This window comes from Myotis nattereri (genome assembly GCF_964212035.1).
Source record: "Myotis nattereri genome assembly, chromosome: 2".
Taxonomy (NCBI): domain Eukaryota; kingdom Metazoa; phylum Chordata; class Mammalia; order Chiroptera; family Vespertilionidae; genus Myotis; species Myotis nattereri.
This window is the reverse complement of record NC_138076.1, coordinates 143,250,790-143,269,008: the sequence shown is the minus strand read 5'-3', so window position 1 is coordinate 143,269,008 and position 18,219 is coordinate 143,250,790. Positions and strand designations below refer to the sequence as shown.

General features: G+C 34.4%; 1 protein-coding gene across 2 annotated transcripts in view; it reads right to left on the bottom strand.

Moving 5' to 3' along the window:
• The window catches only part of OSBPL8 (oxysterol binding protein like 8), a 171,498-nt gene that overhangs the window by 76,244 nt on the left and 77,035 nt on the right, over positions 1–18,219 (bottom strand). For both annotated transcript variants that reach the window (XM_081083382.1, XM_081083381.1), the window contains one exon: positions 9,069–9,206. In XM_081083382.1, the coding sequence (XP_080939508.1) occupies positions 9,069–9,159 (91 nt within the window). In that variant the 5' untranslated portion in view covers positions 9,160–9,206. The remainder of the gene's footprint in view (positions 1–9,068; positions 9,207–18,219) is intronic.

Below are 18,219 nucleotides of genomic sequence, written 5' to 3'. Positions count from 1 at the left end.
TGAAAGTTCACTTAGAGGTTTTCATGTTTGCTTATGTTACCCTACTTCTTTTTCCTAAATTTTCTAATTACAAATTTAACTCGTGAAGGCCTGAGCTGAGAATATCATTTTGGGTTTGTTCTTGCTTTCTAGTATATAACTATGGTAAGAGGAGGCTAAATAAGGGTCAGCTCTATAAAAGAGATTCTTGGAAAATCAAAGATGAGACAGACTCCTCTAATCTGTGTAAAGATGCTTAAAACAAAGCTAAATTATTCTCACTTTTCAGAAGAGAAACTTAGAAAAGTATCCCCAAGGGGGTATTTGTCCATCTGTCACAAACATCCTTCCTTCACCTAGAAAGAGATGAGTTTGCTAAACTTTCACTGTTTCATCCTTAAGTAAAATTTATATATGTTCAAAGTTACAACAACCAAAGGAAATGGAACCAAAGTACTCCCAGGTATGAGTACTGTTTTTCTTCTCTCAGAAAATATGCAAATGTTACTTGGTAAATTAAATTGACATTATCTTGCTACATATTTATCAAAAGTGTAGAAAACTTGTCTCTACACACCTCAAATAAAAACAGGAAAATTGTAGCAGTTAACTGTATAGGTAAAATTATTTTACCACTCTTGCTAAGATGTTATCAACCTCTTAGACCTCGGAAACAAATGGGAGGAAATCACAATAGAAAAGAGCTAAGAAACTAGTACATGTAAGATTTGATAATTCTTTAATGTTGTCTTAAGTAAAATGAAAACATATTTATACACACACACACACACACACACACACACACACACACACACACATATATATGTATAATGACATTTATGGGATCCTGTAGTGTTCTTAACGTTCATCTTACTACTTTGTTAAAAAAGTAATTAATAAGGCCTGGCAATAATAAGACAGACTCCTCCCATCTTTATAAAGATGCTTAAAACAAAGCTAAATTATTCTCTCTCACTTTTCAATAAATGCTTTCAAAATATTTCAGTTTCCCCTATAGGAGCATTAGAAAAACTGAAGAACATAGATACTACAATATTTCAGAAGAGAAACTTAGAAAAATATTTTAACTAATTTTCTTAACTTGCCAAATATATATTCTCTTTTATTACTTAATAGGTACTTTCATAGCTCTATGAAGCAACTACCCAATTTAAGGAATTTTGAAACAGAAAACAACCATGTCTTAAGAAATAACTTCAGAAATCTAACATATTTTGAGAGTTGAAAAACTCAGAAGAAAACTAACATAAACTCTAATTTATATTAATTTTAAAGAAAACAATCTATGGCTATAAACCAAAGCATATCATTCAGGAAAGAAAAATTAAAGATAGTGGGGGTGGGGGAAGATTAAATTCAAATTCTCTTTCTGGTAAAACAATTTTCATGAAATATAACACACATACTCAAGAACACATTTGTTACGTGTTCCATACACATATGGTCTCATATATGTTCAGAATTGATCCTAGAAATGCCTTACCAAGGAAGGAAGAACTGCTTCGATTCATGGAAGAAACTGACTCCTATGTCTCCTTTTGTCTATGAACCACTTTAATGAAGGTACTCAGTGGTAGTCACCTGAGGTTATACCAACAATGTCGACAACTGTAGCCCTGGGAAATCTGGTACATTTTCAACTAGTAAACTCTCGGTCAAAGAAACCCTCCTTTACTTTGACGTTTTCTATTATGTCATGTTCAATGCTGCCAGAGCATTCAAGGGGAAGGGACTTCTCAGGTTTAAGAGAAGTTACTAAAAGATAAAAGAAACACAGACTAAATATAGACATTTTAATTCAAGCCTAGATGAACCAAGCATTAATTTTAATTTTATAAAACTAATTAAGTAGTTAAAACTAATTTTATAAAACTGATTAGGTAGGTAAAATTTTTAGTTTCCAAGTCTTTAAAATTTTAAATACTTAAAAATTAATTTGAAGTGAATTAATTTGTTTTGGCAAAGCAACATTTCATATTCTCTCAGAAAGTACTATAATTAAAAGATAATTTAAAAGACAACAACATGTAAAATAGCTTTTTATGACCAAAAATGAAAGGCTAACTACAAGATAAATTATATTACTCATCAAGCTTTGATAACAATCTCAAACGTGATCCACAGGGATGAGCTATAATTTAGTCTCTAGGCACCCGGGCCATTGTCCTTATTCAAAAGTAGAGGGGAACAGGGAGACAACAAACCTAATTAAGTTATGTCTTTCTTTCTTGAAAAACAACTGAAATACATTAAGCTCAAACAACTCACCATAAAACAACACCATCCTATTGAAGAGATTGTAATCATACTTAAGTTAAAATTATATTGACGTAAACTGGTACTTAGTCTTTGAATAAGGGAAAGAGTCGGGCAACAACACAATTTTTTGGAATAATCTGATTCGCCATCATAATTTAAATGTATAACACATAAAAGAATATCATGATGTGTGTGGGCTTTAGGAAGGATAGTCAGAGTCTCCGGAGTTCCAAAAAAAAAAAAGGAAAAGAAAATCCTAAAATGATGGAAGGAAACTATACTGCAAAAAACAAAACTGTTTTTAATGACCTACTATAAATTGGTATGAAATCATAAGCTTGAAAGAGACTCAGTCAGAAAAGAGCAATAATGAGAATCTGTGAAATTCTAAAGCACTGGCAGACATAAATTTCTAAAACCATCGTGTGGTCCTATCTGGTTTGGGTCAGTGGATAGAGCATCAGCCTCTGAACTGAAAGGTCTCAGGTTCGATTCCAGTCAAGAGCACATGTCTGGGTTGCGGGCTCGATCTCCAGCGGGGGGCATGCAGGTGGCAGCCAATCAATGATTCTCTCTCATCATTGATGTTTCTATCTCTCTCTCCCTCTTCCTTCCTCTCTGAAATCAATAAAAATATATTTAAAATAAATAAATAAATAAATAAAACCATGATGTGTATAACACAAAAAAGAAACAGCTGACACTGTAATGCACTCCAGTATAGTGGAGTATTTAAGACTATGGGCTTTGACAATCCTGAGTTTGAATCCACCTCTGCTATTTACTAGTTTTGTAAATTTGAGGAAATTTTTAACAACTCTAATCCTCAGTTTTTAAACTTATAAAGCAGACATAGTAACTATTCCTATATCTTGTGGGGTGGTTTCAAGAGTTAAATAGAATTTTGCATATAAAACTTCTGGCATGACAGCCAAACTCAGTAAGTGCTTACTAGATAGTAGCTATTAGTATGAGTCCAACAATTATCATCAAAATATATGTTATTATTTTCCTGCTGTATGGTCATTCACTCTCTTGTATGACTCTCTTTTGGCAATCACAGGAACAATATTACATGTGAGGTTGATGTTGGAGAACAGTTACCAGCACAGAAAGCTACCAGACTGTAAGCTTTACAAGGGCAGGAGCCAACACATAAAAGGTGTACAAGGTGTACGTGGCCAGCCTAAATTCAATAAGGGTAGAGGTGGAGTAGGAATAGACTCCACTTCTTGGTGGGCAAGTTGCAAGGACATATAGAAAAAGAGCATGTGAGATAAAAGGTAATGCTGCAGTTGTCTTTGAAAATGAAACATACCACAGTTTACCCAGTTGACTTCCTTCCACGTGCAAAATACACTCAAGGCCCTCCCTCACCCCTATACCCCCACTAAAATGTCATCTTTTACAGCACTGGCTGTAAGGCCAGGATCTTGTTAGCTTGAAATCAGGTTCAATAGACAATTGCAATGCTATCTTTGGTTTTTGCAATTGAGTTCAAAGATGTATGGGATGTAGAGTTATACAGAAGGCCCATAACAGTACCATAGCAATTGTGAAATCTGCTCAGCACATGTCATCAGCAACTTGATTGGAGCACAGTTCTGCTCCCTGAAAAATAGTCCTCTGTGAATCTTGACTCTGCCTCTGAGGTTCTAGCTCAGGGGTGGGCAAACTTTTTGACTCGAGGGCCACAATGGGTTCTTAAACTGGACCGGAGGGCCGGAACAAAAGCATGGATGGAGTGTTTGTGTGAACTAATATAAATTCAAAGTAAACATCATTACATAAAAGGGTATGGTCTTTTTTTTTTTTTTTAGTTTTATTCATTTCAAACGGGCTGGCCGTAGTTTGCCCACGGCTGTATCTAGCTCCATCCTGTGAGTCATTCTGACTATTTCATAAGAAATAGTCCATATTTATAACACTGTATCTTTATTGGCCTGCTTCCTGCCATATAAGATTGGGATACCCCAACACACAAAGGCTCTTTTTAATTGAACTATGTCTATTCTTTTCTGTCTATCCTGTGGTGCTTTCAATTAGAACCATTCTTATAAAAACTTTGTGAGTTATCTATGAATTTTATTAAAATTAATTCCATTAGACAGATGCCACATCCACAAATTTGAGATAGGCCACTTTCTATTTTGGGCTGAGTGTCATGGTGCTGTGGGACATCAGAGTTAAGAGCCTTAGAAGGTTTTTTGACTAGCTGAGACATTCTAGAAAAGTATGCCTTTAAGACTCTTTGAAGCCCTTTTGTCTAGCTGAAAAGGTCTAAAAGGACTTGTCTTAAATCTTTCTGAGGTCCAACACAGGATTTCACAGAAGATCTGATTCTTATTTGGAGGCCATTTTTTTACTGACAGCACCCTGGGATTTGAGAAGTATTAGCTAAGCAAAGGGAAGGGGTAGGATATCCCACAATGGAGGACCAGAATAAATAAAAGCACAGTCTCACTGGGGAATAGAGAAGAAAACCATCTATCTGGGTTCATGATGAGGGGAACACAAAATGAAACTGGAAGAGTAGAGTAAAGTCGAATATACTAAGAGAACTGACTACCATATTATGGAGTCTGCAATTTATGCTCTCAACTGCTGGTTTCCACTTACTGGTCCAAATGTTACATCAGATGCACTTGGATAGCTTTATAATTACACAGCTTTACCCTAGAGATTTTAAAAGGTTGCAGTAGAATCTGTATCTAAGCAAAGTTCCCAGGTGACTCTCAGACTTAGGAGCCATTGCTCTAGGCAACAGTCAGCTGTTGACTTTTTGAGAAAGAGAATGACACAAAGGTAGGCATCTAATGAAGTTTTCAGTTACAAGCATGAATAATAAAAAGTGGTATTTTCATTGACAACTTTTATTTCTCTTTCATATTATTTCCCTCAGAGATCCACTTCACAGAATCGATGTATTTTCTGGCCATATACATCTAGAACAGAGGTCCTCAAACTTTTTAAAGGGGGGGGGCCAGTTCACTGTCCCTCAGACATTCCACACATGCGCACTGCGGGCCCGGGACAAGTCAGCTGCTAAGCAGGACAGGCAGCGGCGGCAAAAACACCCGGTGGGCAGCATGTGGCCCGCGGGCCGTAGTTTGAGGACCCCTGATCTAGAAGAACCTCAATCACATCATAATCTCATCTTAACACATAACAATAATTTTGTTTGTTTGGATTATTTTGTTAAGGGAGATAAGTCTAGTATACTGGAGGGCAAGGTCAGGAGATAGGAGGCTATGGACCTAAGTATGAAAAGATAAGGACCTTATCTAAGATGGTGATAGTAAGAATAAAAATGAAATGAGAGATCAAAGCACTGACACTAACACTTTTAGAAAAAAAAAAATCACAGAAAATGTTGAGAATCAGAACAATGCTTATCAACCATCCCTAAGATGATTAAGATCTCTCTTCACAGAAAAATTTCAGGAACAAATGTAAAAAGAATGACAGAATTAGAAATCACAATTTTTTTCAATCCCTAATGTTATAACCAATTCAGTGCTTACATCTTTAAGTGAAAACAACACATCAAGGAAGCAATCAAATAAATCCAAAAGGTGTCCAACACTCTATAGCAGCTGTGGGCAAACTATGGCCCGCGAAATGAATAAAACTAAAAAAAAAAAGACTGTACCCTTTTATGTAATGATGTTTACTTTGAATTTATATTAGTTCACACAAACACTCCATCCATGCTTTTGTTCCGGCCCTCCGGTCCAGTTTAAGAACCCATTGTGGCCCTCGAGTCAAAAAGTTTGCCCACCCCTGCTCTATAGAGACAGTATTCTAGTTTCTTTAAGATGTCAAAGGCACTGCCGAAACTGGTTTGGCTCAATGGACAGAGCGTCGGCTTGCAGACTGAAAGGTCCCAAGTTCGATTCCGGTCAAGGGCATGTACCTGGGTTGTGGGCACATCCCCAGTAGGAGATGTGCAGGAGGCAGCTGATCGATGTTTCTCTCTCATCGATGTTTCTAACTATCTATCTCTCTCCCTTCCTCTCTGTAAAAAATCAATAAAATATATTTTTTTTAAAAAAAGGCACAATAGTTCATAAAGAAAACAAGAGACTATTCAGGATTAAAGGTGATATCCTATTTAATAAAAGGCTAATATGCAAATCGACCAAAAGGCGGAACCACTGGTTGTTATGACATGCACTGACAACCAGAGGGTAGACACTCAATGTAGGGGAGCGCCACTCAGCCAGAAGCCAGGCCCACAGCTGGTGAGCAAGAGGGTGCAGGCCGGACTGAGGGATCCACCCCCCGCCCTCCCCAAAGTACACGAATTTCATGCACCGGGCCTCTAGTAATAACATAACAACCAAATATAATGTATGAACTTCCTGGGATCCTGGTTGTAACAAACCTACAGTAGAAAGACTTGGGGACAATCTGAGGCAATTGAATATGAACTAGGTGTTAGGTTATATTAAATTATTATAAATTCTGTTAGATGTAAAAAGGTTTTATGGTAATATAAAAATATTCTAATTTTTAGACATGCATTAAATATTCTGGGGCACAACATCATGAGGTCTATAATTTAAATATTCCAGCCCCACTTCTAAATAAATAAAACAAACACAACAAAAAGTTAATAATTGCTTAAATCTACATGATAGGTATATTTAGTGTTCATTGTACTAATCTCTCAAATTCCCTGTTTGCCTGAAATGTTCTTGATAGATGCAAAAGAAAGGAAATTATTAGTAACCCTTCTGTTGCTTCATTAAGTTTCAAGTTAAAGAAGTCCTCTAAATGTTCTAGTGCACAGATACATGAATCAGATAAACCATATCTAAAACAGTCAAAATTGTGATGCATAGAATGGAAAAACCAGGTAAACTGTATCATTTCTTAATGAAACTTATGTATACCAGTGTACCATATATGCACTTTCAGGCTTCAAAAAGACATCTGGGCAACGAAAATTCAAACTTTCCAAAAAATATATCCAACAACAAGCAATAAAGGTTAACATAGTATGTTCCATCTAACACTTGACTAGAAAAACATTTTCTACTGAAATAAAGTAGAAAAATGATTATGTAACTTACTATTTACCAGTTAATACTCATTTAAAAAGAACTAAAGCCTATTTTATTAAGTAACAACACCAAAACCTGACAAGTTATACAGACAGTATAAAACTCTAAATTTAAGTTTTTAAAATACTTGATAACTTGCATACATATATTAGCTTTCTAACACCAAATTTAAGTTCTTGGTTTTAAAAGCAGTAGTCTTTCCACCACAGCTATCAGTAGTAACCTCAGGAGAGTTCAAAGCATTTGACTAAATAAACTAGCTAAGGAGTAGAATCCAATACATAAAACTTATTAAGATTTAGGAAGTGAAATATATGATCCCTGGGAATCCCCAAAACTCTTTTAGAGGGTATAGAAAGTTAAAACTATTTCATAATACTTTTTCATTGCATTGACACTTCTACTTAAGGTACAAAAGCAGTGTTGGGTAAAACTGCCAGCACTTCAGCACAGATCAAGGCAGAGGCACCAAACTATAGTAGTAGTCACTGCTTTCTTCACTGCCATGAACTTGTAATAATTGGCCAGTTTCACTTACAAATGTCCTTGATGAAGCAGTAAAAATTATTAATCATAAACCCTGAGTACAGGTGGTTTTAATATTCCATGTGAAAAAGGAGAAATATGTTTAAAGCACTTCTTTATATTATATTTTAAAATGTGTCAACACTTGGTAGATCTGCATAATTCAGTGAGCAACTATTTTTCAATGACTAATGCATAATGTTTCAAAATCATGTATGAGTAAATAGCCATTCAAAGTTCAAGATAGATCAGTGTATTTTAATTCAACTGAGTATAAAAAGCTTACTGATATGGTTTCAGATTCCAGATTGCAATGAACATTTAAAAAACTACCACTTGTCAGTTTTGGTGCAGTATCAAAGAAAAATATCTACAGTTATGTATAAAAGGTATTACTGTCAATACTCATGTGTATGAGGCCAGATTGTCATCATATAGTATTTCAATTAAATCATCACATCACAACACTGACTACAGAAGCAGATATAAAAATTCACGTGTCTTTTTTAAAGCTAGAAATGAATTTTCAGAAACTATAAAATAATACTTCTCAATCAAAAATGATTTTTGTCCCTCAAGGGACATTTGGCTATGTCAGGAGATATTTCTGATTGTCATAACTGGGGAGAGTGCTACTGCCATCTAGTGGGTAGAGGCCAGTGATGCTGTGAAATATCCTACAATGTACAAGACAACAGATCATCCAGCCCAAGAAAGTTAATAGTGCCAAGGTTGAGGAAACCTGCGGGAAAAGAATACCACCCTTCTCACATAGTTATTTTCATAAAAAATGTGTTATTCATAGTCACATGTAATGGGTTTACTATTATAATATTAAATGAATAATAAACAATTTAAAAAATTCTTAGTTTTAGTTTACAATATAGTAAATGTCAATAGGTTAGCTCACATAAACAAAAGCTCTTTGGCTTCTTCAATAATTTACCAGTGTAAAGGGGTCCTGAGACTAAGAAGTTTGAGAATCAATAATTTGAAGAATGGTATAACTAACAAAGTATGCTAGAGAATATAAGAGAAATTAAAAGACTCAAAAGGAAAATGTACTCATTTCAAGAATAGTATGTATGACCAAAACAAACAAAAAAACCCCTATAAAGCTAAAGGGTTCAAAAGATAAAAGTTATGATAGATCCAAAATGTCATTCTTCCCTTAAAAAACAACAACACAAAACACATTCAAACCACAACTCTTACCCTGACTATGAAGGCTTGCAGGACTAAAAGATGGCTGACACAAGTCTTTGGTTGGAGTTGGATAAGCTTCTTTCCCTTGGCGCTGACTCATCTTTCCTGGTGTCAGAAGTTGAGATTCTTCACTGTTTGCTATAACAGCTCAAGGAAAAAAGGGAAAAAGTATTAGAACTTCAGCGCTAGATTTACACAATGGCTAGTTAATAACATGGAACAGAACTATGATTGAACCTGCCTCAATGTTTATTAATTTTACCAACTCAATACTTTAATAAATTTGCATAACTGTTTTTCTTTTACTTTGCTTTCAATTCCCCCCAAATTGATAGGTATGTATGAGTAAAAGTATACAAATTATGGAGATTATAAAAATGAAAACATATGCAATTGATAAGAAAATGTACTGCAAGATTTACTGTGCTATTAATATTAACTCTTTATAAGCAAAAGCCATTTCACAGAAGAAATACAAATGGTCAATAAACATATGAAAAGATACTCAACCTCATTAGTGATCAGAAAAAATACAAATTAATAGTAGTATAAAATAATGTTGTACATTCATTAAAATTTCTACTCTAATTTCTAATTTTCACAGGTAGTAGGTATAATTCCTGTTCTAGAAATGGGAAACTTGAGGTTCAGAGATTGCCTCGTCTAAGACTAAGTAATAGAGGTAAGATTCTAACTCAGGATTTGGTTCCAACGTCTGGCTCTTAAAAGCTTGCTGCCCCAATAACCAGTTTAAATAGTGTTTCAGGCTGCTATTCTCCCACTTGGCCAAGCTACAAATAGAGGAAAGCAATGCCCAGTTCCAGAGAGAACAGAAAAAAGAAAAATACTCAATGAAAGAATCGGGCAAATAATTGTGAGCAACACCACAGTGTCCTAGGATTTCCACATCCTTTTATTTTATGTTTTTGTGCTTTCAGTCTACAAAGGCTTTAGTTTTATTTTGAGCGAGAATGATTCTGTCTTCACTCTAAATTTTTAATTTAACCAGAGCTTCATGTTTGCATTTCAATCATACTGTTTAATCAAATTGCTTTATCATGTTTTCTACTGTGCTGTTTTCAAAATTATATTTTAGCTCCTTAAATTTCAAAAATACTTCCATTTATCATCCAAGACATAAAAAAATTATTTCCCCATCAAGTCCATTAAAAAAAGAATCTACTCACTGATAACTCCAAAATTTATATATCTTCTCCTGAACACAAACTCACATACCCAATTGCCTGCCTTATAACTGCCTCTATTCTTTTAATTTTAAAAAAAATTTTATTATTTCGGGGGGTGGGAGGGAGAGAGAGAGAGAGAGAGAGAGAAATATCAACAATGAGAGAGAATCACTGCTGCCTCCTGCACGCCCCACACTGGGGATCAAGCCTCACCCCAAGCATCTGCCCTGACTGGGAATCGAACCAGTTACCTCCTGGTTCACTGAGCCATGCCAGCAGGGCTAATTGCCTCTATCCTTTAATAGGCAACTCAAATTTATCCAGAATGTAATTCTTGATTCTGCTTATCTTCCAAACCTGCCTCTCTCTAATTCAGTTAGTGGAATCACTATTCCCTTCCACCTTGTTCTCAGGCCAAAAACCTTAGATGTATTATTCAATGTTCCTCTTTCACACTTCACATCCCATTTATCTCTGAGAGCTTTATATTCTACCTTCAAAATTTATCTGGAGGCCTTCTATTTCCCCCCACTTATACAACTACCACCCTGTTCCAAGACACTATTACCTTTCCACTGGATCACAGCATCAGATTTCTACCTAGAGACCAGACTTAGGGGCTTATTCCTGCTTGTGCAGAGCTCATTCTCTACATGGAAGCCCAAGCAATCTTTGTAAACCATAAATCAGATCTGCATCATGCAGAAGTCTTCTCAATGGCTCATTACACCTATAATAAATTCCATGGCCTAAAGATTCAAGAGTGTCTGGCACCCATTATCTTCCCAACCTAATTCTCTACCATTCTCCTCTTTACTCCTTGGCTCCCAGTCATAATGGTCTTCTTGGTATTTCTCAAAACACACCATCTTGCCCCAATCTCTGGGTTTTTATACTTCTTGTTCTCTCTACCCAAAATACTCCTACCCCACATCTTCTCACTATTAGCCCCTCTCATCATTTGTGTTCAAACGTCATCTCCTCAGAAAAGCCCTTCATGGTGCCTTTTGATAAATAAGTTCCCTTTTTTTTTTAATATATTTTATTGATTTTTTACAGAGAGGAAGGGAGAGAGATAGAGAGTCAGAAACATCGATGAGAGAGAAACATCGATCAGCCGCCTCCTACACATCCCCCACTGGGGATGTGCCCGCAACCCAGGTACATGCCCTTGACCAGAATCGAACCTGGGACCTTTCAGTCCACAGGCCGACGCTCTATCCACTGAGCCAAACTGGTTTCGGCAATAAGTTCCCATTTTAATATAGTATAATGTATCAATTATTTTATTTTTTTCCCACTAGTGCCCATTCCACCAGTTATACTCTAACACTTTACATGATTTTTATTATGTTTTTATTACATGCTTTCATTAATCTATAAGTTCCATAACAGAAAGAAATTTTGTCTTATTTTCCCATAATTCCCGAGTCCTGGTATGGTCCTGGCATATTGAAGGTGTTCAACAAAATTTTGTTGAATGAATCAATTAACAACTTTTATAGTTTTATGAAACTTCATTATGAAAAAGTATATGATGTCTCCTTCAATTGCTGAATCCAAGATCCATTTAACTCCTAAAAATTATTATTGATTAAAAAATGTATGTTGCTGATGTAGAAAGACAAACTGACCTAAGGAATCCAACAGAGAGCTCGCAGACACAAACCCATGGTTGTGGAGTCCAGATATACAATAAAGGTAGGGAAAGAAAAGACTATTTAATTACTGATACTGGGAAAATTGGTTTTCCAAATTGGAAAAATAGGTCCCTACCCTCAAACCACACATAAAGAATAATTTTATGAAAATTAAAGAAATACACGTAAAAAGCAAAACTTGAAAACTTTTATAACAAAATATAAGAGAGTATATTTATAAGCATGGGCTAAAGAATGATTCCTTAAAAAAAACAAACACAAAGCATTAATTATAAAAGAATTGATAATTTCTACCACACTAAACAAAAAAAAGAGGTAAGAATTTAATCAAAAGAAAACAAAATTAAAAACAGAAAACAGTAGAAGATATCTGCAACATATACAATTAACAAAAGATATCTGTATAATTAGTATCCAGAATGTTTTCTTTTAAAAAACAAACAAACCACTACTCATAAATAAATCTGAAAAAGACCAATACTGCAATATAAAAAATGGGGGCATATGCATCAAAAAGTATAAAATACCAAGAAGTAAATTTAACCAAGGAAGTGAAAGACCTGTACAGTAGTCTCCCCTTATCCATAGTTTTGCTTTCCACAGTTTGTTACCCGCGGTCAACTGCAGTCTGAAAATATTAATTGGAGAACTCCAGAAATAAACAATTGTGTGTCATTCTGAGTAGCACGATGAAATCACATGCCATCCCACTCCATCCCATCTGGGATGTGAATCATGCCTTTTTCCAGCATATTCATGTTGTCTGTACAATATAGTAAGATATTTTAAGAGACCACATTCACATAACTTTCATTAAAACATATTGTTATGTGTTTTATTTTATTATTAGGCATTGTTGTTAATGTCTTACTGTGCCTAATTTATATGTTGTATGTATGTATGTATGTATAGAAAAAAGCATAATACATATGGGTTTGGTACTATCCGCAGATTCAGTCATCCATCGGCAATCTTAGAATTTATCCTCAGTAGATAAGGAGGAACTACTGTACACTGAAAACTGTTAAGACACTGATGAAAGAAGTTGAAGAAGATATAAATATATTGAAAGATATTCCATGCTGATGGAATAGAAGAATTAACACTGTTAAAATGTCCATACTACCCAAAGCAATCTACAGATTCAATGTAATCCCTATGAAAATTTTAATGGCATTTTCACATAAATAGAACAAATAATCCTAAAATTTGTATGGAACCACAGAAGACCCTACAGAGTCAAAGTAATCTCGAGAAAGAACAAGACTGAAGGCATTAAGCTCCCAGATTTCAAACTATATTACAAAGCTATAGTAATCTAAACAATATGGTATTAGCTATTAAAAAAAGTCATACGGCCGAAACCTGTTTGGCTCAGTGGATAGAGCGTCGGCCTGCGGACTGAAGGGTCCCAGGTTCGATTCCGGTCAAGGGCATGTACCTGGGTTGCGGGCACATCCCCAGTAGGAGATGTGCAGGAGGCGGCTGATCGATGTTTCTCTCCCATCGATGTTTCTAACTCTCTATCTCTCTCCCTTCCTCTCTGTAAAAAATCAATAAAATATATTTTAAAAAAAAAAGTCATACGATCAGTAGAACAGGACAGAGAGCCCAGAAATAAACCCACACCTACATGGGCAACTAATTTATGACAAAGAAGCCAAGAATATACAATGAGGTAAAGGACAGCTTCTTCAGTAAGTAGTCCTGGGAAAAGTGTATAGTTACATACAAAAGAATGAAACTAGACTGCTGACACCTTACACAAAAATTAACTCAAAATGAATTAAAGACTTGAATGGAAGACTGAAACCATAACACTCCTAGAAGCAAACATACACAATAAGCTCCTTTCCTTGGTGATGATTTTTGGATCTGACAATAGCAAAAATAAATAAATGGGACTACATCAAACTAAAAAGCTTCCGCACAGCAAAGGAACCATCAACAAAATGAGAAAATAACTAAATGTGAGAAAATATTTGCAAATCAAATATCTGATAAGTGGATATAATATCCAAAATATATAAAGAACTAATACAACTCAATAGCAAAAAAGAAATAAAATCCTAATAAAAATGGACAGAGTATCTAAATACACATATTTTCCAAAAAATACACAGATGTTCAACAGGCACATGAAAAAGTGCTCAACTTCATTAATCATCACATAAATGCAAGTGGTAACTACATAAGATATCATCCTATACCTCCTTAGAATCACTATTATTTTTAAAATCAAGAAATAAAAAGTGTTGGCAAGGATGTGGAGAAAAGAAAATCCTTTGCACTGATGGTGGGAATATAAATTGGTACAGCCACTATGGAAAACAATATAGAGGTTCCTAAAAAAATTAAAAATAGAACTAACATATGTTTCAGCAATTCCATTTCTGTGTATTTACCTAAGAAAATGAGAACACTAAGTTGAAAAGAAATATGCTCCCCCATTTTCACTGCAGCATTATTTACAATAGCCAAGGGAAGTGTCTATCAATGGGTAAATGGATAAAGAAAATGTGGTTCCTATAAACAATGGAATATTATTCAGCATTAAAAAGAATGAAATCTTTATATTTGGGACAACATGGATGGACCCTGACAGCATTATGCTAAGTGAAATAAGTCATACAGAGAAAGATAAATAAGGTATGTAGAATCAAAAAGGACAAACAACAAAAAAACTTAGCTTATAGATACAGAGAAGAGACTGGTGGTTGCCAGAGGTGAAGAGGTTCAGAGGGGTTGCAAAATGGGTGAAGGGGGTCAAAGGTTCAAACTTCTAATTATAAGATAAAAAAGTCAAGTGGATGTAAAATACAGCCTGGAGACTATAATTAACAATACTGCATAGCATATTTGAAAGGTGCTAAGAGAGCAAATCTTAAAAATTCTCATCACAAGAAAAAAATCTATATGTATTGTGATAGATGTTAACTAAACTTATTATGATCATTTTGAAATATATATGAATACTGAATCATTATGCAGTATACCTGAAACCAATATAATGTTGTATGTCAATTATGCCTCAATAAAAATATTTTAATACAAAAAAAGAAAAATGGGAGGGAAACTCGAATGGTGATTTCATGGAAGAAAAATGCAAATGGTCAATAAATATATAAAAAAGATGCTCACCTTCTTTAGTAATGAGAAAAACACAAATCAAGATCACAATGAAATTAATATTTTACACTCAGTAAAACTGACAAAAATTAATCAGTCTGATAATAACAAATAGATACGGGTGAGATCAATCAGACATTTTAAGCACTGATGGTGGGGTATAAACCAAAATAAGCACTTTGGAAAACTGCTTAGATCTGTCTTAATAAAGTGATTTCAGCATACCCTACGAGTCCAACAGTTCCACTCTTAGCTTTATAACTAGAAATACTCTTAAACATGTGTAGCAAAAGACAAAAATAAGAATGTTGACAGCAACATTGTTCATAGTAACAAAAATCAAAACAACTTAAATACTCATCAACTGAAAATAAAATGGATTTATATATTATGGTATATGCCTATAATGAAATAGTATGTAGCACTGAAAAAGGAGTGATCTTAGCTATACCCAATAGCATGGCTGAATCTTGGAAATAAAATGTTAAAAAACAAGTCCTAAAACATGACATGTTGTCATGCTACCATTCTCATAAAATTAAAAACCAAGTAAACCTTAGTGATACATACATAATTAAAAATAACATAAAAGTCTATTTTAAAAAAGTAAAGAATGATAAAATACAAAATAGTCATCACCTCTGGCACAGGAAAAGAAGAGAAGAAGCACACAAATGGACATGAAATATTTTTAAGATTCATGTTCTTAAGTGGTAAATTCAAAGTGTCTTAACTGTATAATCATGCTTTATAATTTACATATGCTACATTTTTTTGTAGTATCAGGCAGTACATTAAGGCTAATTTAAAATACATTATGAGAAGGACAACTAATAGAATTAAAGTATGCTTTAGTGTTCGTCAGTGAGACATAGGTATCTATGTCTTGAATAACTTTACCATATAAAAAAAGGCAATAGTCTAAGAAGTGAATATTTAGTTCCATTCACCCCTAACTTCTTACTGATTGAGGTATTACTGCTTATGATTTTGATAACCTTGAAGTGGGAAGGTTGTAGAAATAGCAATGTACAGAAAGTGCATTTTCCTACTTTTTCTCTTACCCCATTCATAAACATTAACATTATACACAGAAAAAGGAATTTTCACATTATAAAAGTCATCTTGATAGCTTACATCATTTGCACAATTGTAGACTAGTTAAGTATAAGCTTAAAAAGGGTAGTGACTTTGTTTTTATTTGTATCCCTTGAAATAAAAGTGACAATAAATCCATGCTAAATGACTGAATAAATATTTGACGAATGAATGACTGCATGATTTCAGTGTAATGTCTAACATTACAATCAATTACTTCACCTACTAATGATAGCATTACAGTGCCCTCTCATGGTTGTATTTTGTAGTGGAAGTAAAGTAACCTACTTTGCTATTCATATTGTTTTACTATCTTAACTACAGTAAAATTAATCACAATGGAATAATTAGCAGTAACATATTAACATACCAACTGCAACTTCTAAGGAGAATATGACTCTGTAACTATCATTCTTTACTTTCTGAATTCAACTCATCAATATAAAATCTGAAGAACTGTATAAGCTTCAAAGTCTGGTATTTGCCCTTAATCTAAGTGAAAGCTAAGATAAGCTGAAGTTAAGTAAATATTTTAAAGTCATAAATGATCTCTACATAAATTCTAAATCTCCCCTTACAGATGGTATACCTTTTCCCAAATACTTAAATATATTAAATATGTTGGTAGATATAAAATTATAGCTTTTTCATTCAACAGTACAGATCCTAATGAAGTACTATATGAAATTACTTTCCACTTTAAAAAACATATGGTCTCCATGAAATAATTATACAGTCCCCTTTTAACAGTTGATAGAGCACAATATAAACGATCCCTAATATATGCTGTATATTTTTATTTCTATAGGCATAAAATATACAATAAATTTCTTATATTCCAAGTAAATTAAAGACCTCCACTTATAAAACCCAGTCCCCAAATTAGAATCATTTTAATTGATATTAAAACTTAAATTCTATTGCCGAAACCGGTTTGGCTCAGTGGATGGAGCGTCAGCCTGCGGACTGAGGGGTCCCAGGTTCGATTCCGGTCAAGGGCGTGTACCTGGGTTGCGGGCATATCCCCAGTGGGAGATGTGCAGGAGGCAGCTGATCGATGTTTCTCTCTCATCGATGTTTCTGGCTCTCTGTCTCTCTCCCTTCCTCTCTGTAAAAAATCAATAAAATATATTTAAAAAAAATTAAATTCTATTTATAAAGTTCAGCTATGTCAATCAGTTCATCTGAGCCAACATTTGAATGTATAAGGTAATTAGAGTAACTGAAAAATCCATTGAAAATATCTGCCAGGTAAAGATAGTTTCTTCTATAAATGGTGTTAGGAAAGTTGGACAGGTACATGCAAAAAAAAAAAAAAATGAAACTAGACCACCAACTTATACCATTTACAAAATAAACTCAAAAGAGATAAAAGACTTAAATGTAAGATGGGAAACCATAAAAATCCTAGAAGAAAACACAGGCAGTAAAATCTCAGACATCTCACCTAGCAATATTTTCACCGATACATTGCCAAAGGCAAGGGAAACAAAGGAAAATATATACAAATGGGACTACATAAAAATAAAAAGCTTCTGCACAGCAAAAGAAACCATTAACAAAATGAAAAGAGAACATACTTTGGTAAAATTTATGTGCCAATGATACATCAGATAAGGGATTAATTTCCAAAATATACAAAGAGCTCATACAACTCAACACCAGGAAGACAAACAATCCATTCTAAAAAATCAGCAAAGGACCTGAACAGACACTTCTCCAAAGAGAACATACCGATGGCCAATAAACATGAAAAAATGTTCAAATTCGCTCATCATCAAAGAGATGCAAATTAAAACTACAATGAGGTATCACCTCACACCGGCCAGAATGGCTACTATCAATAAATCAATGAATAGCAAGTGCTGGTGAGGATGTGAAGAAAAGAGAACCCTATAGTAGATTGCTGATGGGAATGCAGACTGGTGCAGCCATTATGGAAAATGGTATGGAGTTTCCTAAAAATATTCAAAATGGATCTGCCATTTTACCCAGTAATCCCACTTCTAGGTATATATCCCTAAAGAATCCCAAAACACCAATTAGAAAGAATGTATGTACCCCTGTGTTCATAGCAGCATTTAT